At 37.7% G+C, this 26787-nt stretch overlaps 1 protein-coding gene across 2 annotated transcripts in view; it reads left to right on the forward strand.

Moving 5' to 3' along the window:
* CSMD3 (CUB and Sushi multiple domains 3) overlaps positions 1–26787 on the forward strand; it is a 1328144-nt gene that overhangs the window by 883207 nt on the left and 418150 nt on the right. For both annotated transcript variants that reach the window (XM_045286022.1, XM_030887469.2), the window contains 2 exons: positions 4600–4815; positions 7568–7756. In XM_045286022.1, coding sequence (XP_045141957.1) covers positions 4600–4815; positions 7568–7756 — 405 coding nt within the window. The remainder of the gene's footprint in view (positions 1–4599; positions 4816–7567; positions 7757–26787) is intronic.

Consider the following 26787-nt stretch of genomic DNA (forward strand, 5'->3'; position numbering starts at 1 on the left):
TGACAAGTGGGCTCAAATCACTGACCTATGGTTGGCAGCTCAATGTGAAACCAACAAGCCCCCATGAGTCCATATGTAGAACTTTCTTTTTAGCACACTTGTAAATAGGTTGCCATCACCATTTCCAAAACATTTTCTTTCTACTTGAGCCCTTGGTATCAGCTCCTCTCCCCACCACACCTGATAGAGCTTCCTTTGAGTGTCTCTTATTACCTAATTCTTTTTCAAATATATCTTACCTTTTTTTGCCTTATCCTGTAAAATTTGTCTTCATTTTCTCATGTTTAAAACTAGGATAATAAATTAATAATTTAGTATAACTTAATAGCATAAAATATTGTGGAACACCAGACCTAAGAAACTGGAGCTGATATAGTCCAATGCAGTTTTCCGAATCAGAGCCCCCAATAAATCCCAGGAAGAGACCCAAAACAAGACACCAAGGAAAAAAAAATGTTTGATGTTATTGGGCTGTTTAATTATTCCTGTCATTTTTCACCATATTGGTTTAGATCAAAAAATCCTCTGATACCATCCTAAATCTGGAGTCTTAGCTAGTATTCAATGAGATATGCATTTGTTTATTACAATATATTTTTGGTTGTTTTTAAAGTGTTTCTGATTATGAAAATAATGTTGAGCATAGAAAAAAATTAAAAACTATTTTAAAAGGTGTGAAAAATCATCGCTTACCCTACCAATCAGAGTGAATTACTTATTACCTTTTGATGGATTTCTCTTTCTTTTCATTTATGCATACTCTTGCCATTCACACAAGTAAAAAAGCATTGGCTATCAGGATTCTAGTCCATAGTTACATGAACTTCTGCTGACATGTCTAATATACTTAGACATAGCCCTGCAATCAGTGATGAGCGCAGACAAGTTCTCTCACTTACACTTGTCTTGTTAAGATGCCTTGAAAAAAAATGCCAATCCAAACTATGGTTTCTTAGGGTAGTGGTTCTCAACCTGTGGGTCGTGACCCCTTTCAAATGACCTTTTCACAGGGGTTGCATGATTCATAACAGTAGCAAAATTACACTTATGTACTAAGTGACAAAACTAGTAACAGTTATGTCACCACAACCTGAGGAACTGTATTAAAGGGTCACAGCATGAGGAAGGTTGAGAACCACTGTCTTAGGGGGTCTGGTGAGCCAGATGAGGTTCAGCATAGAGAGATCAGCTCAGAAAAGTATGTTTCTATAGGATTCCAAAGAAATCATCTTGATAAAATTACTGCAAGGAAGGAAAAAGAACTGGGGCACATTAGAAAGAAGTTTCAATACTGAAAACTGCATTGTTGAGAACAAGCCAGGAAATTTAGATACATCTGCTCACTCTTTGTTAGTAGCAAGAATTGCCTTGGGAGAGTCTCTCTGGGAAACATTAGCCCATCCACCCAACAGCGCTGATCTCGCCCCTTTAGATTTCTTGTTTCCCCCAAACTCAAACAATATTTCAAATTGTCATTTGGGTGCAGGATAAGTCTATGAGCACAGACTCTTGTAGGGATGGGTTAGAAAGTTGGGGACTTCTGGGGGATATGTCAAGAAATATATTAGGTTCACGTTTTGATAGGTTTTTTTTATAAAGGTTTCTATGGTTATGTAGCAATACTTCTTGACTTACCCATGTATGGTTTCATATCATTCCATCCTTAAAGCTTAGTAAAGTTAACAAAACAAAACAGAAGTCGGGAAATCCCGGTGAGGGTGCTAAGAAACTGGAAACAACATACTTTACTGGTAGGATTGTAAATGAGTGCAACCACCATTTGGGGCCAATTGGCTGCCCATGTCCTACTTAGAGTGCTCCAGAGTAAAGTTGGAAGTCACTGTGATAGGTCTGCTAAGTATGGCCCAAACCGTAGCCTTTTCAGTGGCCTGAAATGGACACGAAAGCTGCGTAGTGACGAAGGGAGCCCACAGAAGAAGTGATGCATTTGAGTTATGGTGTTGGCGAAGAATACAGAAAGTCCCCAGGATTGACCGAAGAACAAATCCATCTATCTTGGAGGAAGTACTACCAGAATGCTTCCTTGAAGTCAGGACAATATGATGTCATCTCAGGACTTCGGGACATTATCAGGAAAGACCCTTTCCTGAAAAAAAGACATGATACTTGGAAACGTAGAAGGTCAGGGGGGAAAAAAACGGAATAAGATGGATTATCACAGTGGCAACAAAAATAGGTTCAAACGTAACAGTTGTGAACACAGAACAGGACTGGGTGGTGTTTCCTTCTATTGAACATAGAGTTGACTCTATTGCTCTTATTAACAACAGCTAGCTTTTTATGTGTGTTCTAGAAAAATGTCTTTAAGAACGAACATGAAACAACAATGCACTACAACTTCACCCTCACCAGAATGGGTCAAATGAGTCAGAATTACTGAATGGTGGTGAAGACGTGTAGGAGCAAGTGAAGCTCTCAGATATTTAATAATAGAATGGAAAATTGGTTTAGCCTTTCTGTAAAACTACTTGAAAATTCCTACTACAAAGGAGTATGTATCCTCCCCTTGAACCAATCATTCTACTTGGAGATATGTTCACCAAAAGGCTTGTCCTTGAATGTTCATAACACCACTTTGAAAATGGTACAGAGGCCACATCTGACCTCCTCTGGCTACACTAGGAAGAGGAAGAATGTATCTCCACATCTACTCAAGGCTAATTTCTATAAGGAGAGGTCAGACATGACTCCAGCCTCCATTTCTCTTTACCTAATCTGAAATTTACAGTTTCTCTCAGGACACTCTACTTTTCTGTTGGGTTAGAAAATGTATTGTAATGGCCACCCAGAAATCACAGGCAAAACGTATTAGGGAAGTGAATATGTCAGCAAGAGTCAACATCATGAGTAAATGGCAAGGATAGTCATCAGACCACAGCAACAACTCCCCTCAGTCAGGAGCCAAGTCTCCCTGGTCCTTAGCCACATGGTCACTTGGTTTCTGCCTCCGTGGACCAGGAAGCTCATGTGTCACTCCATCTCACTGTCTCAAGATATTAGCTCTCCAGGGGGAAGCCCCTGTATTCTGTCTCAGGATGTCTCCTGTGCTCTGACCCATGGTCTCTGTGGTGTCTCTGGCTTCAGCCTCCACTTTTCCAGATGGGGATTTTGAATGTGTTTAACCAGTGCTCTTCCTTGATGATCTTAGAAATTTTCTCTGCTTCCCAAATGGCTCTTAAACAGAGAAGAATGACTTTGATGGAGGTGTGCTTTTTGTCTTTCAATAGACCATGTCACTTAAAGAACCAATGGGTGAAGACATGGTTTGCACCCTACCTAAGAAAGCTGAAGACTCAGAATACATCCTACCTGAATCGTATTTATGAACGCAACTAAGAGCCTCCTCCAAATGCGATTATCACCACAGAAGGAAGGGTTCGAATTTACAATCCATCACAAAGGAGATTATAGCTAGAAAGGTCATATTGATTGAATACATCTCTGTGACTATCTGAATTTGTGTCCAGCTTTGAGCTACATAAATGACCATAACAGTTGAACAAAAACAATTTAAACAGAAAACTCAATGGGAATATTCGTAAAATGAAATTCTGTACTATAGTCATTGGCATCGAGTGCATTCAATTCATAGTGATACTATGGTACATATTGATACTAAAAGGACCGTGTAAAACTACCCTATAGGTGTGGAATGCCTATTGGTTTCAAAGAGCTGACTTTTCAATGACCATGTGAATGCTTAACCACTATACCATCAGTGATCCTTTGTTCATGTGTTTAACTCAGAAAACAAAGACCCATAGATCATGAAACACCAGAGATGAAGTTTATGTAGCTCATGCTGAGCAAAGCGAGACCCAAAAGAGATTGTGTTATACAGATTTCATGATATAAATTACAGACACATTTCTAGGCAGCAGTAAAACTCACCTATGAGATTAGCAGATAAGTGAATGATTACCTTTGGCAAAGTGAAGTGATAAAATGTTGCATGAAGCGGGCTGATTGTATTGGTAATATTCTTTTTATTGATTTGGATGCTGTTTGCAAAAGGATGTTCAATTTATCAAAATTCTTTGAGCTGCAGTTAACACGAACAAGTTGAAACATGTGGAGAACAAATGAATGGGGAGTCATGACACACATTTAACAAATAGTACCTCCCTCTAATTGACTTATATTTGTCTTCTCAAATTGGCACTGAGCAGTTTCAGAAGGCTGGTGCTTTGTGACTAAGCATGATATTTATTCTGGTTGAGGGACTTGGTTGGGGAAGGGAATGGAAGAGGCATGTAAAATATTTACCAAGCAATCTGCACTTCTGTGTCAAGCAACATTTATTTTGTTTAAAATGTTCAGAAAACTTGGGTGATTGCTTTTCAGACACTGATTTTCCAGTTGCATCTCAGAGCAATTTCCAAGGCATGACTCATTGTGTTTCTCATAAGGAACCTGAAGAAAACCGACCAAAAGAAGTATAATCTTACAGGACACCTTTTTTCATAGCGTCTTAGGGGAAAACTCACTTATAAAGAGAAACCTGGTGGCAGTTAGTCGCATAACACTCTGTGTTTTCCTGATGTACTTTATAATTTGGCGTAATTTCTTTTGGAACAGGTGTTCAATTCAACTTCCATACTTTTCACTTGGAGGATCATCATGACTACTTACTGATCACCGAGAACGGCAGTTTCGCTCAACCCCTGGCCCGGCTGACTGGGTCTGAACTTCCGTCAACCATCAATGCTGGTCTCTATGGAAATTTCAGGGCTCAACTACGCTTCATTTCAGATTTTTCAATTTCATATGAAGGATTCAACATTACGTTTTCTGGTAAGAAAGTAATCGTAAACAAACCATTTAATTTCCATTAGTGGTTAGAAAAATTTTTTTCTTTTTAAGTAATATCGTAGCTTAGGAGTCCTGGGAGCACTAGGATGGAGAGGTTCAAGCCCACTAAAGCTCTCGAACGCTGAGAGATGTGGCATGAAGGTTAGAGCGGGGGAAGCTGCTGGTCTATCCTGCAGGGGTGGTCCACGTTTTAGTCAACTTGACAACACCTAACCAGGCTGTGAGCGGTTTTTTGTTTGTTTATTTTTTTAATACCACCATTTCAACGTATGCTAAGTTCACTCTCTGCCATGGAGTCGAGCTGACTGACAATGACCGTAGAGGACCGGATAGAACTACCCCTGTGAGGTTCCGAAACGGTAACTCTACGGAAGCAGAAGCGTTATCTTTCTCCCTCAGAGCAGCCAGTGGTTTCGGACTGCTGACCTTGTGGTTGGCGGCCCAACGTGTAACCACGGGACCAGCAGCGCTTCTTAATTTGTGATAAAAAGAGAGGGAAACATCAGAAGAGCAGAAAAATGAAAAAGAGGGCATGGAAATGCTTTAACCAAAATCTGATGTCATTAGAATTGTTTACATTAATAAATTGGAAAACTTTTAAAAAGGAAAAGTACATAATTCACTAATATTTTACTGTAAATGCATTGGTTACATTTTTACTTACACTCCTGGAAAAGTGCAAAGGGAAAATATAGCTAAAGCACCTAGCCAACTTATAATAAAAATATCTATTGTAAAATTTCAGACTAGAAAAATTAAATGTGAATTTAATCAATGTTATTTTAGTTTTAAATATCTTGTATATGGCTTAGTTATCAGCCAAATTGTAACAAATTTAATTTGTTATTTTGGAACCAGATAATCTAGAAATACAATAATGTGATTACTTATTTATTCTATAGAATAATTTTATCTAAAGGATATGGAAGGATTTATGTTCTAGAAAGAAAAATAATGCTTTTTATAAGATCAAGTATCATAAAATACACTTTTCCCACTTAGAGTTCTAAGTTCTAATTGAATGTACTGAGACAACTAGTTTTTCCTTAATAATTTATTAATAAAAACATATCTTAAACATTCTTACTCAAAACACAAGACAAAACACACGCACAAATCTTCTGCTGTCTACGTCTACTTGATTCCAAGTCATAGAGGTTTCTTAGGCTTCTCCCCCTTTCCAAGGTTTCTGAGACTGTGAAAGTCTACAGGGAGCAGAGAGCCTCATCATTATCCCACCGAGTGGCTAGTAGGTGTGAATCTCTGACCTTGGAGTTAATAGTCTAAAGCTTGCCTGTCAGAGATTACCATTTGCATGCCTACAAGTACAAAATAATGATATTGAAATTTGGGTATGAGTAAACAGGTTTGTTTGTTTGTTTTTTATGTTAGCAAAAGAAGCTCCAAAGCAAATTCATTGCCGTTAAGTTGAGGCCAACTCATCGTGACCCTATAAGACAGGGTAGAACTGCCCCTCTGACTGCGAGACTATCGTGGTTTAGAAGTGTAGAAACTCTAGTCTTTCTCACAAGGAGGGGCTGGGGGTTTCCAACTGTTGACCTTGCTGATAAAAACTTAATACAAGGAATTAGCAAAATTGGACTCTCGGGCCTAGATTACTGGAAAGAGCCCCATTGGCACAACGGGTTACACATTGTGACTGGGTTACACAATGGGACTGCTCACTCCAATGGCAGCAACTGGAAAGCACAAGGGAACAATCAGACTTTCTGCTTCCCGGAAGCCCACAAGAGCGGTTCTGTCCCGACCGATTGGGTTATGAGTAGGAATTGACTCTATGGTGGCGAATTTGGTGAGATTTGGGAAACCAGTTCACTTATGTAAAATTGAAATATAAATTTATATTGATAGTCTTGTAAACGGTCCTGTTGTTCTTAAAATATTATTAAAGATGGAATTTCCTATCTAGATAAGTAAGGTACTCTCCTTCATGAGAGTAAAAGAGCATAATTAATTTTAACCTAAAAATGCAAATATAATAAAAAACAAAATAGTAGCTAGTCAACATGAGGTAACCCTTCTTGTTCTCTGTTATAACTACACAGGAAGCAGAGACTCTGTGAATACTTTACGCTAAGATCCTTCATTTTAGGACTATATAAATTATGTGCTTTTTATAAGCTTACTTTCTCAGGCCCTGAAAAATACTTAGTTTTTTTATATAGTGTTCATATACTTCTTGGGGAAAATTGTATAAATCTGTAATAGATTAATACTCAGAATGTGACTTTTTTTTATTTTCAAAATACAGGGTCATCGAACTCTTCATAGTGTTATAAGCACGAGTCCTTGTATTTAAACTAAAATCCTTAAGTAAAATTAATTTCAAAAGTGCAAACATTTCATTCCAAATATTATTTTGTGTTTAAAAATATGCATCTAAATATAATTTCATGTTTCTGTGTTGAAATTGGCAAATTGGAAATGTTTTTAATGCATCAGAACAAATGAACTATCTCTACCATTTACCATTCAGAAGGTTACATCTCATTTGTATTGAATGTCGTGCATAAAAATATGCATTCCATTAGATGCTTCACAAAAGAATAGAATGTGTGCCATCGCAGGCACTTGTAATAATGCATGCAGTCACTTTGTATTTATCTAAAATATCCAGTTTGCAGAGTAACATATATACCCCTAACTGTAACCGGCATGGTTTTCTTTGTTCTCCTCCACCCTTGGGGAATCCACGCTTCTCCCTATTTTATAGAATATAATCTCGAACCTTGCGAAGATCCTGGGATTCCTCAATACGGGAACCGAGTTGGCTTCAGCTTTGGGGTTGGCGACACTCTGACCTTCTCCTGCTCATCGGGTTATCGCCTGGAAGGCACAGCAGAGATCACCTGTCTTGGTGGCGGCCGACGAGTGTGGAGTGCACCTCTGCCAAGGTGTGTGGGTACGTGGTCAGCTGCTTTCATTTGCTTGTACGTGTAGTCACTGTCCATGGAGATGCAGGGCACACACGCTGTTGACTTTATTGACTGATTTCACATGAATCATTTCTTTTTTGTTTTTCCAATTTGGGAATCTGACATACCATTGTTAATTCTAACTGATTTATTTATTTTCATTCCAGTACCTATAGTTCTTAATTTGACTTCAGAAGATAGAGATAATGAATAGGCTAGATTAGATTAGATGGAGAGATTGAACAAGATGATATTCTCAGAACTCATAAAAATGATGTCATTGGTTTCTTTAGCTAGTATATTCTGACTGGAGTCCTAGTAGTATTTTAGAACTTATTATTAACAATAAAAGATGATTGTCTCAAAAAACTAGTCAATTAAAGATTGTATCATTTAAAGGATATCAAGACAGTCTGTGCACTCTATGAAATTTATCTGTTATAATATATCATTTAAAATGACACTGCACATCTAGAAAAGCCATAATTGATGTGTTGAAATATGGAATCACTACTTTGAACTTTGGAAGTTATTGTTTCAACTGGTGAGAGAATTGTTTTCTACGATAGGAAACATAAAGAACTTTTTTAGTAAGGACTTTAGTCATGGCGTATTTAAATGAGGAAGGAGCGTGATTGCTGGATTCCGCAGGGTGGGTTCCCACTACAAGCAGCCCTCTAGTTCACACCATGAACCTCTCCCTGCCTGGTCCGGTGCCATCCTTAATGCATGATGCTGGGGAGGCTCATCCTGGAGGTCATTGGGTACCTCCATCCATGAGGAGAGTTCTCTATTCCGCTGAGCCTCACTGCCATGCTTGATGCCCTTCTTTAGGGACTGGCCTTTCCTGATAACATGTTCCAATTATATAAAGCAAAGTCTGCTTATTTTTCCTCCAAAAGAACATTCTGGCTACACCTCTTCAAAGACAGATTGGTTCTCCCATGGTATATTCAGAATTCGTCAAAGGCATTCATTCTTCTTTATTATTCCATACCCTTCGTCTAGGTTTTATATGCATGTGAGATGACTGAAATATCATGGCTTGGGTCACTTAATTGTTAAAATGACATCTTTACTTTGTAACATTTTAAAGAGGTTTTAGCAGCAGATTTGCAAATTAGGGCATAGGAGACAAAAACATTATTAACCATTTAATTATTATCGATGCTTATTTTTTTATGATCAAAGTGAAACTGTCATGCTATAGTTATTCTGTAAAGCTTCTTAAATCCTCCACACCATTTATTTTTAGTTTAACTAGAATATTAATATTATGTCCAGATAAGTTAGAGTATTCCACACAATCAAATAGATTTGCAAAGATTTAATCACTGGTTCAAGTTCTTCTCTTGCCTGGAAGCAGGATGTCCCCACAGATGGAACTGAAAATCTCACTGGTTATAACTGCCCATTGATAGAATGTAGTGATCCCTGTGGGGCCCAAATAAAACCAGAAAATATGATCTCCCAAAATAATGTTTCTATGAAAGTTTTATAGTGATGGAATTCTCTTCACAGCCCCACGGTTATATAACCCCCAAGCTGATATATAACAGATGATTTTTTTTTTTAAGCACAGATTTTTATAGAAATGGCATAAGCAACCAAAGAGGCTTCAAGCTGGGAGGTGATGAGACACCACACTCTTAGACACCTTCTGTCTAAAGAGCTAGGTAGGGACTTGGACACTTGGTATTCCTTCTGCATGTGTTGCTATTGTTCTCCTTACTGCTGCGAGACTTAGCAGTCCCCTCCTTACCTGAATTGCCCTCATTTCCACTTTTGTGTACTCTGAGACTGCTTCCACATGCCCATCAGTGAGAAGTAGGGAACAAATCCAAGTGTGGAGAAAGTGCCTGAGACTGCTTCCTTGCTAATTGATATTCCACCCGAGTCACTTTTCTAACCCTCATTGCTCTCACCTGCTAATGGGTACAATACTATTAGCTATTTCATGACGTGGTTAGAAGACGTAGAGAGTAACCATTTAAATGAGACACCAAGCATCGTCCTGGAATCTAGGAAGCATTCAATATTCAAATAGTGTTATAAGTGCCATTGTTAATATTTTGAATATAACCTGCCATATATTCAGACCAACAATTTATAAAACAACTTATAATAGGGAATGAACTTTATTTAAAAACAAAATAAAATCAACAAACCCAAAATAGTTCAGTTATGAGCACTGGGGAGGCTATGTCATATCGTTGTCTTATGGAATCAACAGACCAATTCCAGGACTGTTATTCTTCCATGCCACTTTCCTTCAGAACCACCGAAACCTTAGTGATCTCCATAACTGGTCCAAGATCAAAAAGTCATAACTAACTGAACCAGGATCGATAAACAGGACTCATTCCAAAGTCTAACATTTTCTCAGAAAAGTTGAAAAAAAAGTGAATCAAGTAGAGAAAGAATCTTCTCTCAATGTAACAAATCCACACCAAATTGCCACATAGGCTGAGAAGAAATTACTTACATGTATATTTTGAAGTTTAGTTCCCATTTACAATATAGTTTACAAATAGGCTGAGAAGAAATTAATTACATGTATATTTTTGAAGTTTAGTTCCCATTTACAATATAGTTTACAAAATGGGTCTGTTAAAAAAAACCCTGACTTTGCAAATTAAAAGTGACTTAAAAAAAGTTAGTTTTGTTTATATATACATATTTAATAGTTATTTAGTTGTGCCTAAATTTTTAATGGGAAAGATGGGGCCGGCGGGGGAGAAACGCTCTGTGGACAAATTTAGAAAACAAAGATACTGCCATGGGAAATTCTCCTATTTTCAAATTAGCTGTGCTGGCTTTTAAACTTATTGAAATTTACAATTAAGTCTATTACCCTTAATGAATTCTACTGTAGGTACATATTTAAATTAGAGGAGGGGTGAAGTATTCCTTCAAGTCAATTTAAATTTTTTAATTTGTATTGTTTCTTGAATTTTTCTTCACTGCTTTGCCTATGCTTTAAATCAAATATGTTTCTTATTAGAATTCGGCTTCTACCTATGCATTTGAATATATTTCTTCCTTGCCCGAGTTTAAACTATGCACTATCTTCCTATCTTTTCAATTACCTCATATGCATGTGAACCCTGAAAAATGAATAAGGAAATCCAAAGAAAAATTGCTGCCTTTAAATGATGGTGTTGATGGGGAATGTCGAATATATTTCATGGACTTTGAGAAGAAAAAAACAATCTGTCCCAAGAGAGGTACATCCAGAAATCTCCTTAGAAGTGAGGAGAGCAAGACTTCCCTGGAGGGCATCACGCTTTGTAAAGTTGAAGATTAGCATAAAAGGGAAAGACCCTCAATGAGTTGGATTGACAGAGTGACCACAGTATTTGACATAAACCTGCAGTGGTTCTGGGGACGCAGGATTAGGTAGTATTTTGTTGTTTTGCACACGGGGTTGCTATGAATTGGACCCAGCTCAGTGATTTCTATTCTTATTTCTTATTTTGTTTTGTTTACCAAGTTCACACTCTTTAGTCACATAATACACATTATTTTTAAGTATTCACTATTGTTACTGTTTTAATTTCTTAACTACTAAGTAGATACCCAATTTTGGCAGTACTACAATATTTGGAGAGTTTTCATTTCTTCCTAGATTCTCTGTCTTCTGTCTTCATAGACAGCTAATACCAGTGCTCTATTTAACTCTTGCTTCCTAATTGTTGATTGTCTCATTTTGACCACCTCATAAGACCTTTATGTTATAGACCATAGTCAAATAAGTAGGTTGTTGTCTCAAAAAGTCTCCTGTTATGATTATTGGGAATCAGCACTCTCTTTTCTGTGACTCAGGGTTGCACATCAGAGACTCTTTCCCGAAACCAAACCACAGATGAGATTTTAGATTCTATGTAAAGCATTGCATTACTATTAACATTTAGTAACATGACCTAGACATATAGAGATGCTATAAAATGGGGCTTGACTCTAGGCCGTCAGGCAACTGATGATGTCAATTTTGGAGCCCTACTTTTTATTTTTGTTTATAGAGTAATTAAAAAAAAAACCTTTATGAATACATTCATTCATTTTAGTAATTCTGAAGAGACTCATCATTTATATGTGAAGATAATATTTTAACAAAAACTAAAATATAAGATTATCACGTTGTAGTGTTTTATAAATTACAAGGATTATATTATGTGATATCTCATTTAAACAAATCCATCCAAGGTTTGAAAAAAAAATTCCGCATAATTATTTCCCCAGTGGAAGACAATCTCTTTTAAAACTTAAGGTTCTACAAAAGAAAGGGAAAAAGAAGGATGGGGGAGACAAAATCCTGTGCCCTGTCCACAGAAGCGTAATGATGCTCCCGCAGGAGACTCTGATAAAGTTAGGTGAACAGATAGCCAGCTTCATAGTTCATCTATGAGGTCAGAGAAGTCCTGGTGTTTGCTTTTTATTTTAATCCGAGGAAAACTTCTTTGACGACAATCTGTTTATGGGGGTTTCGGAGAGGGAATTCCTAAAGTGCAGCGAGCCCTGATTGCAAAATGGTTACCTGTCCGTAGTTGGAAACCACCCACTTGCTGCTCTGCCAGAGAAAGGGTTACAGTCTTGGGAACCCACGGGAGGGGGGGGTGGTGAGGGGGGGTGGAGCAGTTCTACGTACTCTTGAGTCACTTTGAGTCGGAATTGAGTGGATGGCCATGATAAAGTGCTGAGAATTTGAAGCGTCTAAGTGAGAACCTTGATAAAAATTGGGAGTGAAAACATCAGCTCAGAAGTAGGAATTCTTCTTCCTAAGTAGAAAGCACTATTGTGGGCTTATAGGTCATATTTACACTCCAGTTCTGCTTAAATTGCGTTATTTTTGCAAGTTATTCAAACCTTATTTCTTCCGAGTTTTCTGAGACATGCAATGTGGATAAGCACATCTTATTTCAAGATAACATTGACCAATAACAATTGGTTAAATGTTCATCACTAATGCACTGCCAAGCACATGGCACTTAGTCAACATCTATTAGTTTGCTGTACTTGTGCCCGGGCTTCCTCTGTGGCCATCCACCCAATTATCATAGGAGCTGTGGAGACTGACAGTGGCAAGGAGTGACTTTTAAAAGCCAGAAGAATGGAGGAGAGGAAAGGAGAGAGAGAAAGAAGGAAAGGAGGAAATTAATGTAGTTTAGGGTAACATCAGCAATTAAGTAATCTTAACTCCAACTCTCCTCTGCTGCACTGATCATTGCTTGGTGTTTCTCATGTGAATTCACTCAAAACTCAATTCTGACTCATACTGACCTCCTGGGGGGTTTCTGAAACCGTAACTGTTTCTGGAGTAGAAAGTCTACTCTTCCTTCTTCAGTGATTTTGAACTGCCAACCATGTGGATCACAGCCTAACATGTAACTAGTACACTATCTCTTTATTTCTGTATATATGCATTAATTAAATCTCTTTATTTCTGTGTTTATGCTTTACAATGTTTAAGTATTAAGCAATTAGCAAGGAATCCTTTTGTAACTATCCAGTAAATGTTATTTTTACAGATAATACTTTATATTCAAGGGATTGCCTTTGAATATAAAGGTGATATCTGATCACCTTTGTATGTGACAACACAATGTCTAAAAGTAAAAGTTATAAAGTATGGGAAGGTTGTGCATTTCAAAAATCAGAAGCACTGTCTTATATTTGATCAAGAAATGAAAACATTATCTTCTCTTCTAAAGTTCACATTTTAAAAAGACTCTGGCATTTTCAATCATGAAAAATAGAAAACTGCAAGCCTTCATTCCATTCCCAATTATAGCAGGAATCAAGCCCGGTTGTATTTCAGACAAAACAGGAGCTAATAAAAGGATATATTGATATAGAAAGTAGGTTAGTAAGTTAAATATCAGTAAGGATTTTTCCTGAGACAGGAATCCACACATTTTGAAGCTGTTTTAAAGACACTAACACATTCATCCTCACAATTCTCCCTGTAACACACCTACATCTATTTCCAGTTTCATGGGTCATTGGTTTTCTATCTGACCTTGGACCAGTTACAACCTCTTAACTTAGTCATGAATCAGATGAGAAAATTAATAACACTGTGTTACACTGCTACATGTTTTCACACTTGTCTTACTTCTCAGTTGCTTTATGATGATTGTTGCTAATCATTTAGTTTCAAAGTAAATGTTATGAATAGGGGAAATAAAGTTTAGTCATACAGGAACCCTCTGTAATCGCATTGTAACTTCTTTGTACATCTGACTAAAAAGCAGTTTATGTTAAAACTATTTTTAATTAAACACTTTGCAATAGTCTCAAGAATTTTATTTTGTAATTTTTTTAAATTTAAGAATGAAATACATCTGGAAAACAACCCACTTTTAAATTAATTAATTATTTTTCTGCTATCTATTTGTAACTTTTTTATTACTATTTTGGAGTTAATACATATATCCTATCATTCTATATTTCAATCACATCAAGCAATGTTGTCAAATTGATACCACAGTTTGCCAACAGTCCTTTGCTTTCTGGACTCCTGATAAGGTCTCTCTTTTATTCCCTCCCTCCACTGCTCTGCCCCTCCAGAAGCCCTAGTCTGCTTGCTGTCCCTCCAGGTTCATCAATCCTGGGTTTCAGATATGAAAAAGGCAAAGAAAAAAAAACATATAACACAATTTCAAGAGGACGACCCCCAATGATATAATCCCTCTGCGATGAACCCCAATATGAACAAATACCATCGGAACCAAAACAAAACAAAAATACAGAATATGTTGAAACCAGACCAGGTCCAGTGTGCGTCAAAGGGGGATCAGCTGACTGAGCGTGAACTGTTCGTGTCAGGTCGCTCCCTTTGATCTTCCATCCTCATCTCTCCAAAGCACTCGATTTCGTAGCCACTCTCCTCCCATCCCTCAGTGATGCTTAGGGGAGATCACCGGAGGCTTATTTCCTATGAAGTTCTCACATGAACAACCCACATTTAAACACAGTCTGTTTATTTCAGCTCAGTCTCAGAATTGCCAGACTTAATATATGTATATCAGAAACACTCAAATAAACACAATATAGTTGATTTACCAAATTAATCTGCATTGTACATACCTGCCTTTGAGAAAGGAAGTAAAAAATTAGGAGGCTTGAGTACCTCTTGGATTATGTCATGAATTAGCTGATTGATTTCATGCAAATTTCTTAATTTTCCAAATAAATTCTACTCAACCTAAATATCTACTAAAAACACAATAGTAAATGTAGAGGAGCAAATTTTTCTGATAATTTATATATGTACGTAAGAGTATATTCATATTTTTCTTATTTTCTTTTGACTGGTACATTGACTTCATGGCAATAGGAAAAATCTGTATTATTAACTTATCTCTATTAATTACCTGATCATGTTTGGAAGAATTTCTTGCTCAGAGACTTATGAACTAAACAGAGGAGGTGTTAGCCCAATTCTGCAAGTGAGAGGAAATTCATGTGCAGAAAGCTTAGCAGTGACAAGTGAAAAATTGTGCAAGAGGCAACTCAGCATTCTTGGACCAGTGCTGTAGGGTTCCAGGCAATATTTTTATTACCTTATTCATTAATTGTACTATTTTGGGAGACTGTAACTTTTATGTAATAATCAGTAAACTATAAAGTTTTAGTAACTATTTCCAAATTTGTGCATGACACAGTTTCTTTCCCTACTACTCAAGTCTGTCGTGCATTGTGAAAACAGCACTAGGCAATATGCATAAATGAAAACCTGTGGATGTGTTCCATTAAAACTTTATTTATAAAAGTAAACACCTGGCTGGATATGTCTCTGGCACTATAGTTTTCTCACTCCTGCAACATACTTACCAAAACTGGTCAACGTCATTGTTCCCTTTGTAGTTGGGATTTACTAGTGGTTCATCTTTGGAGGGGTCTCTGGGTATTGCAAACAATTGATGTGTTTGGTCTCTAACCAAGAGGATTGAGGTTTGAGTCCACTGACAGATTCCTTGGAAGAAGGGCATAAACACTGACTTTTGGAAAGGTAACCAGTCAAAATGTTATGGGCTCTCCCCGGACACAGATGGGGTCACTATGAATCAGAGGAGATACCAAGACCACTGTTTCCACTCCCGTCCTCATCTTTTTAAGGAAAGACGAAAGGCTCCTCTTCACAGTGGCTGTATTTTTATCTTAGGCTTTGTTTACTTAAGTAGCACAACATTTTCTGATTTCTAAGAGAGGAGATTTCTCATGTTTTTACATGAGAATAGTAAGATGTGTCTGCTTGCGACTACCGATGTAGTTGATGAGTAACTTAATTCGCAACTATCTCCAATTCCATATTCCCAGATCTTTTTCTGAATGCCAGGTCTGCATTTCCATCTGTCCACCAGACTTCTCCATATGGATGTTCTCCCACAGGCCCATCGACTTCCGCGTGCCAAAAGAGAGTTCATTATCATCTCTGCCAAATTGGCTCTTCCTTCTGCACGCTTTATTTTAGGCGGTTACATCTTTTGATGCAACCATTCAAGGGGGAAGAGGTGTCCTCTTTCACCGTTCATCGTGTTGGAGTTCTAGCTTAGACCTTCTGCCAACATGATCCTTCAGGTTTCTCACCATTTCTCTTCCTCTGACTTCCATTTTGTCTTTTCCAGCTCTCTTCATTCTTCATAAAAATGTATACCAACCATGATAAAGTGGGCGTGAGGTATTTACTAAATTCTACTTATCTATTTAGCCCCCTCTCATAAACCTTCTAGAACCTATTTGAAAGGATATTATTATAACAGAACTCGATTAATTACCTAACCTTAAAAACTTTGAAGCATAGCAAGCTTGAACCCTGACGTTTCTCATGTCAGGGCTCATTATTTAGAAAGTATATGTAAAATATCACTGTGTCACTTCCTGCTCGGTAGCTGGAAATCCTATTTCTATTTCCTTTCAACTGCTTTGCATCCCATTCAAATTAGTTTCCTGCTGTTGGGTAACACATTACTATAAATGTAGGGACTTCAAACCATATATGAACCACCATAAATTTTTGGTGAATCAGGAACCTGGTTGTTAGTTAGCTGGATTCTGTGAGGCCTCAGCCAGGTCTGAGTGCTCTTCGAAGGTAAGGGAGGCTTCTTTCCACCTCCCAGTTGTTGCAAATAATCAATTTCTTGTGTTATAGATATGAGGGCTTCAGATTTCATTTATTTTTCTATTTTTATTTATTATTATTGTTTTACTTTCCCCTTTGTCCAAGTCTCTATAACTACCCTCTAGTTAGTAATTTACCCTTCCTTCTTCCTCGCTCCAGGTAATCATCAAAGAATGTTTCTATTACAGTCACACTTTTAGGGCTTCAGATTGTTGCTCCACTCCTGGTGGCCTCCAGCTGTTCTTTCCCATCTAGGCTGCCATGACACAGCCAAAAGGAGAAGCTCTCAATTGAATCCACAAGCAAGATAGAGTTTATATAATCTAACATAATTGCAAGGGGGACTCAGAGCAAGTCACAGCTCTGGCTCACAATAGTGTGAAGAGGATTATACTACAGTATGGATCCCAGAAGGCTTGTATCAAGGGGTACATCTATCTAACTCTATCTACTATATCAATTATCTTATCCCAAGAAGGACCAGATTCCCATTACCTATCAGGTGAAGTCAAAATTTGCACTTAGCCTCCTTTCTGGTCATTTCCAAATATGCATCCTAGAATATGACCGCGAGGTGATGTTCACTTTTTACCCTTTAGGATGTCATGGATGTATTAAAGTCTAATATATTCAAATGACCAAACTCTAACTCTTTGGGCACAATAAAATAATTCCTTTATCTTTAAAAGCAGATACAGAGGCAAAGTGAGAGAGAGAGAGAGAGAGAGAGAAAGGAGTAGATAAACAGGACTGTTTTGTACCTTTTACCATTCAGTCTGTTTTAGCCTGCAATAGTTCAAAATGGCATTAGCCATTATCACTTACCTGGACTGTTGAAACAGCCTATGTGGCACTGTAATTTCCCTATCGCACTAGATAAGCAATATAGTTGTTAGCCCTTTTCCACAAACAGTTCAGAAGGTGAACTTCCTATGAAACAAAATTGATGATGTCACTTTAAAGCCTTGATTGTTCCCCATTGCCGTCGATGCAAATTTAGTATTGTACCCACTCATCTTCCTCCATTCAATAATTTGGTTAACTTGTTTTTACTTTTAAACTCACCTTACTTACCTGTTGAGCCATGAAGCCTTTCTTGATCTCCCAAAATGGGTTCACTGTCTGTCCCATAGGTGCATTGGCTAATCTTTGTGGCTGTTTCTTTCTGCATTTCCCCGTCTTGTACTCCCCATGCTGTTTTAAGCTACCTTTTATCTGCAACAATGTGTAGCACATGAAAGGCTGTCAGTAACGTTGTTGAGTTGATAAGGACATGAATGTATAAGAGAGATATAGTTTTTTTTACATTAGAATTTTCCACTTAACTTTCTCCTGTATAAACACAATGATCTTCCCGTGGAACATAGGGTTAATTTCATCCAACACCAATAAAGAACTGGAATTCTCAATTGTCTCTGAACCAACAGTTCTCAACCTGTGGGTCGCAACCCCTTTGGGGGTCAAACAATCCTTTCATGGGAGTTGCTGAAGACCATTGGAAGACACACATTTCTGATGGTCTTAGGAACCCAGAGACCACTTCTATATCCGTCTCCAGGCAGGTCTGCCCACATGCAGATAGGCCCACATCCGAGTACCCGGCGTGAAGACTGTTACCCATGCTCTACTATGCTTCAAGACAAAATTTCATTTATTTGTCATAAGAAATATATAATTACATGTTTTTTTGTGATTAATCACTGTGCTTTAGTGATGTTCAATTTGTAACAATGAAAATGTATCCTGTATATCAGATATTTACATGATGATTCATAACAGTAGTGAAAGGAAGGTTGAGAACCACTGTTCTGGACCATTACTGTATTCCTTAGCTGTGTGAGTCTGGGTGAACTAGAGAAACAAATTCAGGGAGACTCATATGTGTATAAGAGAGAGTTTTATATCAAAGAGTAATCGTATATTAAGACAACATCCCAGCCCAGTACAGATCAAGTCCATAAGTCCGAAATTAGCCCATCTGTCCGATAACAGTCTATAAATTCCTCTACAGACTCCTGCGTCACATGCAATGATGCTGAATGCAGGAAGATCACAGGCCAGTGGGTAGAAGGTCTTGTGGATCCAGTGGCAGCGGCAGCATCTCAACGCTGGCACAGGTCTCCACATGTCTCCTCCAGCTCTCTGAGTGCCTCAACAGCAGGAAAGGGAAGGCAGAGAGAGAGTGTGTCCTGCCACCAGGGAGGAAGACAGGAGTTCCCAGAATTCTCAGGAGAAGACCATGCCCACACAGAGGCATGATTGACAGGCTAGACTCTACCCTTTCACTCAAGTTGACAGGAGATTATGTAACTGGCATGCATTTCCTGTATTTTATTAATACTCAATCCCACAAAGCAGCCAACCAACAATCAAGGTGAAAGATCAACACTACTAAGAAGGGATTTACAATTTTGAATTACATCTCACATCAACGTTGGGAGTCATTCTGCATATAAGATATTTTAAAAAGAGAGCATGCCAGGTGGTGATTGTAAACCAAGTTAGCCAAAGGAGATCATGACCAGCTGAACCTGGTGATTCATGCATAGTAAGATATGTATTGAAATGACTCTATGTTTTATTAGACTCTCAAAGTTTAGGGGCTACCTTTATTTTTAATTTGACAGCATTAAAAATGACAACTTCGTTTTCTAAGTTATATGTTAACCACAACTAATAAAATAGAGAGTGCATAAGAGTAGAGCTCTGTTTAGTTATTTACACCCTAACCCACCCCCCCAAAAGAAAGGAAAACAAAAGATAGGGACAAGTTGGTCAGCCTTGCCATCAGACAAACTAATTTTAGATTTTAGCTTAATATATTTTTACTGAATAAGAAAGTGACTGTATCCTAGCACATATTAACTTCAAATAAGGTATGTGTTACCTGTGGTCATAAGTAAAGGAAATATTTGCTATGTGGTGTCAAGTGTGATTTGTTGAGGCACATATAAGGACACTGAGGCACAAGAAGGTTAATTAAGTAAGTTCCCTAGGTGACTATGTTAATAGCATTTTTAAAATTTGAATCAGGCTAGATTGGGAACTGACTTCTTACTGTATGCAAATATGACCCATAAAAGAATAAAAGTATTTTAAAAACCAGTGTGTTCAGAATATTCTGTCCATATTCCCAAACTGGTTCTTGCTTTCAACACGACATCTGAGGCTTTCAGGAAATATTATAAATTTGGCAGTGTAGATAACTGGAGGAAATAATTAAATGTTATTTCAACTTGTAACTGAATTAGGGTTTGATGCTATGTCCCAGGAGAAAGTAGAATTTAATTGAAGTTGAAATAGGCTAACAGTAATGAAAATATATATTGAAACTAGAAAGAAAGGTCATTGTCACAATAAGCAAATAGATTTTAAAATCTAACTCCATGATTTTATAGTGTCCGTGTGTCCATTTAGTTTCATAGATTTTTTGTGTGTAGATTCCACCCCCCCCCCCATTTTTGAGACTCATAGTCTTGGAAATAATAGCACAAAGTATGTATGCCATTAGTACAGAGCTTGATTTCTAATGCATGGTTTTATTGTTTGTCATCTCGTAATGCACTTTGCTAAACTAAGTTCAGATGTACCTACTGCTTCAGAAACAGACAAAAGGACATGGGACCAAACTCAAGTGATCAAATAGCAGTTCATTGTACTAAGGACTCAATTAGTTTTAAGTTCAGTAGCACTAATAGAGGTAGGCTTAGGGGTGAGCACAAGAGAGTAGGGCTGTAATTATTCTGCATAAAAACCCAGTAAGCCCCTAATTAAGGGTATAAAATAAAATAATTTCTTTTTTCCATTACCATCTTTTCTGCTTTTATTTTATTTTTTTTCTTCAACTCAAGTCCATGCTTCTCAAGTGCAGCTCATTCACTTCAGAGTAACACGGTTGAGGTCGTTCTCCTCTGTTGACTGTACCAAGGTAGTTGCCATGGAAATGATGTAATGTTATAGAATAAGAATCATATGCTAAATCCAGATTCAAGGAGGCAGACATGGATCAAGTATGACAGTGTGTGCTTATTTTAACCTACAATAGCCTTGGTCATCACACACACACACACACACACACACACACACACACACACACACATCAAGATGAATACCTGAGAAATGGAGAGAAAAATGTTTTGAGAACTTGAGGGAGTTATTTGTAGGATTTCAGTGTTGCGCTTCAAGCCGGTGATTTAAAGACAAGCAGTGAGGGGATGGGTAACTCTCCACAAGTACAAGTTTGGATTATGAGCCACTTTTCTACGTCCTCATTGCTTTCCAGGATTCCTTTGCTTCTCTCTTTGAATCCTAGATCTGCTATCAGTGTGCTGGGGCGTACAACAGCATTTTTCTTTCAGCATGTTTTAATCAGTCTACGAAGAGTGTGTTCCAAGAAGCTTTCTTTTCATGATTTTTACTCTACCTTTCTGAACTTGTCGTAGCTGGTGTTCTCTTTAGTTTGGCACCAAAATTCTGCAGGAACAGTGATAAAATATTAACTTTGTCCTATCATGTAAAATTGGAACCTGGACTGAATCGCAGTACTATGTTCTGTGTGTGTGGGGGGGGGGGACCCTAGATTTTGCTTGTTCTAGAAAACTTTTATTCTTTTTTATTCTCAGACTTGAATTTTTTCTGAAAATGCAAAATAATCTCCCATTTGTTTAATGATGGTATTAAAGATAACTTGGTGAAATTTTCATGTCCTAAACACTGCTGGAACTCCCACATTATTGCATTTTCCAGAATGTAACAGTTTTTGTAGCGAACATTTGTAACCAAAGTACACAAGTTAGGGCTTAGAATGGAGCTATGTCACCTTATGCTAGATTCCTGTATTCATCCATTACATATCCATTAAATGTCTGCTTCATAGAGAGAAGTTTAACTGGGATGTCATCTGCCTTCTTCTAAATGAGAGGAAAGAAAGTTGATCTGATTCGTTTTAAAAGGTTATTAACCCTCTACCTTTTAATAAATGTATTGTCTTAATTAAAGCATGCTCTTAATAGAAGATATTTTTAATAAAAGTGTTTTCTTCTTTCCCATGGCCCCTCCCTATCTAATCCCCACACACCAGGAAACAGGACCAGTATCATCATCAGTAATAACACTCTGTTGAATAAAATCCTGAGACAAAACAACATAGTCAATAGTATTGAAGCAGAATTTCTTGCAGTTCGCATTTTCTTGTGACCTTCAGCGTACCCTTATCAGTTTGTCTCTCAGGGAAATTTTCAAGAATATCACCATTGGCTCTATCATGTTTGCTTTTGCTTGTGTTAACAGTTTTCTTGTTACGATTCCCTCCCCTGAAGCATCTTCATTCTGTTTTATCTGATTCATTGATCCATACTGTCTTTCTAACAAAAATGAAGACAAAGAGATAAATGCACAAAGAAGTACTCACAAAGAATCAAGCTGGAATAAAAATGACATGAGACTTTTTGAGGCTTAATGAGCATCAAGGGATTTTTGAGTTTCTGGTTAGTAAAACAAACAAGTCAACAAAATGCACTCTGAATAGCAGGTCTTTAAAAAAAAAAATTCAGACTTTTAGTAGTCTGCCAAAGTATAAGGGAAAGTAAAGCGAAATGCACTTGTTGAGACTTTACTGTGTTCATGGAACTTTGACTGGCGATGCCTAGTTTTTCTCTACTTCCCCCTCACAATAGACGTGTAGGTAGATGGTATCTTTGTTTTCCATATTGAGAAAGCAACACTAGTGCGTTGAAGTGATGCATGTCAAGTGATAGAGCTAGGAAGAAGAATAGAGATTTATCCAATTTCTAAATCTCCACTCAAGATTGTAGGAACATAGCCATTTTGTCAAAGCATAACACCATTGATTTTATTCCTGTTGGGGAAATAAAGTACTATTCAGTGACCAGCAAGAGTGTAATTTCCTAATTTACCAATGAATGTTTTTTATAATGTTCCATTAAAATTTCAGGATAGGTATTTCTATAATATTTAATCTTTTCCTAAGATTTAAAATTTAATCTATTTCCAAAATGTAAACCTTTTAAAAGAAATATATATCATGTTTTGAGGAAATGACAAATGACTATTCATGGTATGTTCTAACTAGATTTAAAATGATCCCTTTTGTACATAGATGATGATATAGCCCTGAAAACTTTTCTTAAATTTAATATTTTTTCTTTCTTGGGAATATTACCCTCAGACATCAGAGAATATATGTCATTTTATATTAACGGATCAAGATTCTCTCATTAAGTTTTCTGACATCTCAGACTTGGAATACTCTCAAGTTAGTACTTTGAAATTGAAATTTTATTCATTCATTCAGTCATCTATTTGTTAATTTTCCAAACTTAAAACGACGTTTATGTTTGGCATATTATACTAGGTGATGGTGATATGACAAAGAGGAACTAGAAATGAGCGACAGCTTTATTAGGAAACATTGATGAGTTTATCTATTTATTTCTCTCAAGACCCAACCCAAAATCAAATCAATCCAATTCAACAAATATTTAGTGAGCCCTGAGAGGAGTGGCAATTGTACAAACGAATTAAACACTCACCAAGGAAGCGTGCCCTACTCTACTGTACTGGTACCATACACCCGAGGCCATCTATGATACTGCGAGGGGATCCACAATGTTTCAGAGCGGCTGAATCATGCTTTCTGGAAGGACAGAGAACTCTTTGTACCCCTGAAGGGCTCCAGTTCACATTTTCTTGTCCCATGACACTCTGATAACTAGGCTCTCCAATTCAGAGACAGTGCTCAGCCTTCCAATGCAAGTCACAGAGATCCGTTTTGGAACAGGTTTTTCCATAGTTTATGCAGCATAACCAGACTTTTCCACTGGCCAGTGTCCTCCTGACCGTGTGACTAGAACCTAGACTCCAGGTCCTAGAGAGAGAATCAAAGAAACACCAACCAGGAGGTTACGCAGAATGTTATGAAGTTAGCGAAGTGTGGAATCAGGAACTAGATAAATAAGGAGTCTGATTCTGAAGTTGTGAGTATATATTGTGTAAAGATTATCCACATAAAAATAAAGACCTTTATCATAAAGTCGTTTGAAATGAACTAAGACCCAGGAAGGGCCCTCATGGCACAGTGGATTAAGGGATATGACAGTGGTGCCAAGTTAGTGGTTGAAATGCATCAGCTGCTTCACCGGAGAGAGATGAGTCAACCTGCTTGGGTACAGATTTACAGCCTCAGAAACCCTAGAGAACTTCTACTCCGCCCCATGTTTTCTGTGAGTTCCAACTGACCTCATAGCAGTGGGTTTGCTTTTGGAGACCCAGAAGAGTCTGGGGTTAGCTTGCTGTTAGTTGCGGGTGGGTTCGTCAAAAGTCATCATGACCCCATGAAAAATTAAATGCGACCTGGTCTTCACTATCCCCATGATCCATTGTGAATCTGACCACTGTGCGCATTATAGTCTTAAATGGCTGGTTTTCTAAAATAGATCATTAGGTCTTTCTTCATGCTCCATATGGGTCCAGAAGTTCCCTGAAATCTCAATACCATAGCAACACACAAGTCTCCCCAGACGGAAGCATGTGGAAGGCATAAAAGGAGCATTGGCCAGGAATCAAACTCTAAACTCTGGTCTGAAGGGAAGATGAGGATTCGCCTATATCCAGCTTGCCGTTAATGCAGGTGTCATTACAGAGAGTTTTAGTGGTGGCCTTCCTTTAGGTAGGAATAACTTCAGTAATGACTTCCTCAGGCCCACATCACCATATTTCTCTATGATCATTATTTTTGGTTGTCAGTCCTCCTCATCTCTGTCCATACTCCATGTGGTTCAGACAAGACTAGTTACTTCTGAAGAAGGATCCGAGGTCATGGTGCTTAAAGCTCAAATAATTTGGCAGCCCTATGGACAAAGAAGAATGCAGAATTGTGAATGTGAAACTCGGTCCAAGGTTTTGGAAGAAACTGTACACATCTGGGTCTCTGAAGCCAAATCTCAATTGGTCGATCTGGCTCAGGATGAATTCCTCAGAAATCCTGATTTGACTTTTGCAAAGACACAACTGTCCTTAAAACATAAGCCTTTGGTCTCTACTAGAACTTGAGAGTCAAATTTTGATTCTTCTTTCTATATCTATTTCTCTTTCTAGAAACTATTTTTCAATTTTATTTGAGATTTAGTAAGAATATACCATGCAATTCTTTTACCATGATACCCTTCAGTTCTCACAAACTATTCTTTTCTTTTTTAATCACTTTATTGGGAGCTCGTACAATTCTTATCACAATCCATACATACATCCATTGTGTCAAGCACATTTGTACATTTGTTGCCCTCATCATTCTCAAAGCATTTGCTTTCTACTTAAGCCCTTGATATCAGGTCCTCATTTTTCTCCCTCTCTCCCCCCTCCCCCCTCCCTTGTGAACCCTTGATAATTTATAAATTATTATTATTTTGTCATATCTTACACTGTCTGACATCTCCCTTCACCTGAAAAACTATCTTAAATCACCTCCCTTCCTGTACCTTTTCTGAGCTCCAGGACCAGAAATTATCCTATATACTCATGTATAAGCTGAGTTTTTCAGCACATTTTTAATGCAGTTTTTGTGGTAAAATTAGGTGCCTCAGCTGATATTCGGGTCAACTTATACTCGAGGGTATACAGTATCTGTTAAGCACATACACAAAAATAAGTGTATAACTTACCAACTTGCACTTCCATGCATCATTATTATTCTGAAAACATCAGATGGAAATGAATCCCAGTGTATGTTGGAACAGATGGTAAATCACATTGACTGAAATCAATTGAGCAATAATTGGTATGGTCCTAAAATATGACTTTCAAAAGCTCAGGGGAAATAAAGGTTACATATATTGTCTCTGGCCACAAGGTTTTTTAAAAATCACATTTGGAAGTGGTTTGTTTTTGTCCTTCAAGGGTCAATGTGGATTGTATCCTCTTAATAACAGAAGAGTGGGACTCTCTATTCTGTGGAATAATTACAGATTTGAAATTGCTGTGTGCTTTACTAACAAGCATGAATATTTTTAGCTATTGCAGGTTGTTTTCTCTTAGGCATATTTACACATAATCTACCCCAAATTTCAATGACCTCTCCCATTCCATTTTAATAATGGCCTGGGTGAGAAGCATGCAGATTTACAGATTTGCTCATTTTTTATGTGGAAAAAATGAAATCATTTGGATTCCATTTTAGCAATACTTGCCTAAATAAGGAAAAATAAATTCTAAATCAATAGTCTGTTCTTAATCAATAGTCTATTTTCCTGGTATTCCAATAAACCCAACTCACTGCCATTAAGTTGATTGTGAATCATAGAGACCCTATTGGACAGGGTCAAACTGATCCTGTGGGTTCCTCAGTGGGAAACTGTTTACAGGCTGAGAAAGCCTCATCCTCCTCCCACTTCAGATGGTGGAAAATCTGGCTTGCATGCAGTCATGCAATCACCTCCCCACTACTAGACAGACTCTATAATATTTTGTTTGGACAATTTCACATAGTATTTTGTTTTGACAGTTTCACATATAGTTTACTCTTGGTTGATTTGTTTTTCTCAGAAGGACAAGCCTGAACATCAGGTGCCCTGCTGACCTTGCCCATGTCATTCAGGCGACGTAGATGAAGCTTTGGTGTAGTCATGCCTGACTCTTGGCAAAATAGTGTGGGGTTTCTTCTGAAGATCAAAGGGTAATGCCATGCCACCAGGGGAGCTATCACAAATCTGCTTCCCATCCATCTTGGCAGTTCCAGTGAGTGGGAGGATTGCGCTCCTCTTTCTTCTTAGGGTACAGCTGCGGGCTTGAGGGTAAATCTTTACAACTGCTTGGTTATCCTTTAGAGTGAGTTTCTCAGTGGCAGAGTGATCTGTCATCCATGCCATCTGTCATCTGTCT

Source organism: Echinops telfairi, unplaced genomic scaffold, assembly GCF_000313985.2.
Source record: "Echinops telfairi isolate 266 unplaced genomic scaffold, ASM31398v2 ScPeMD7_1;HRSCAF=3_0, whole genome shotgun sequence".
In the NCBI taxonomy this organism is placed as follows: Eukaryota; Metazoa; Chordata; class Mammalia; order Afrosoricida; family Tenrecidae; genus Echinops; species Echinops telfairi.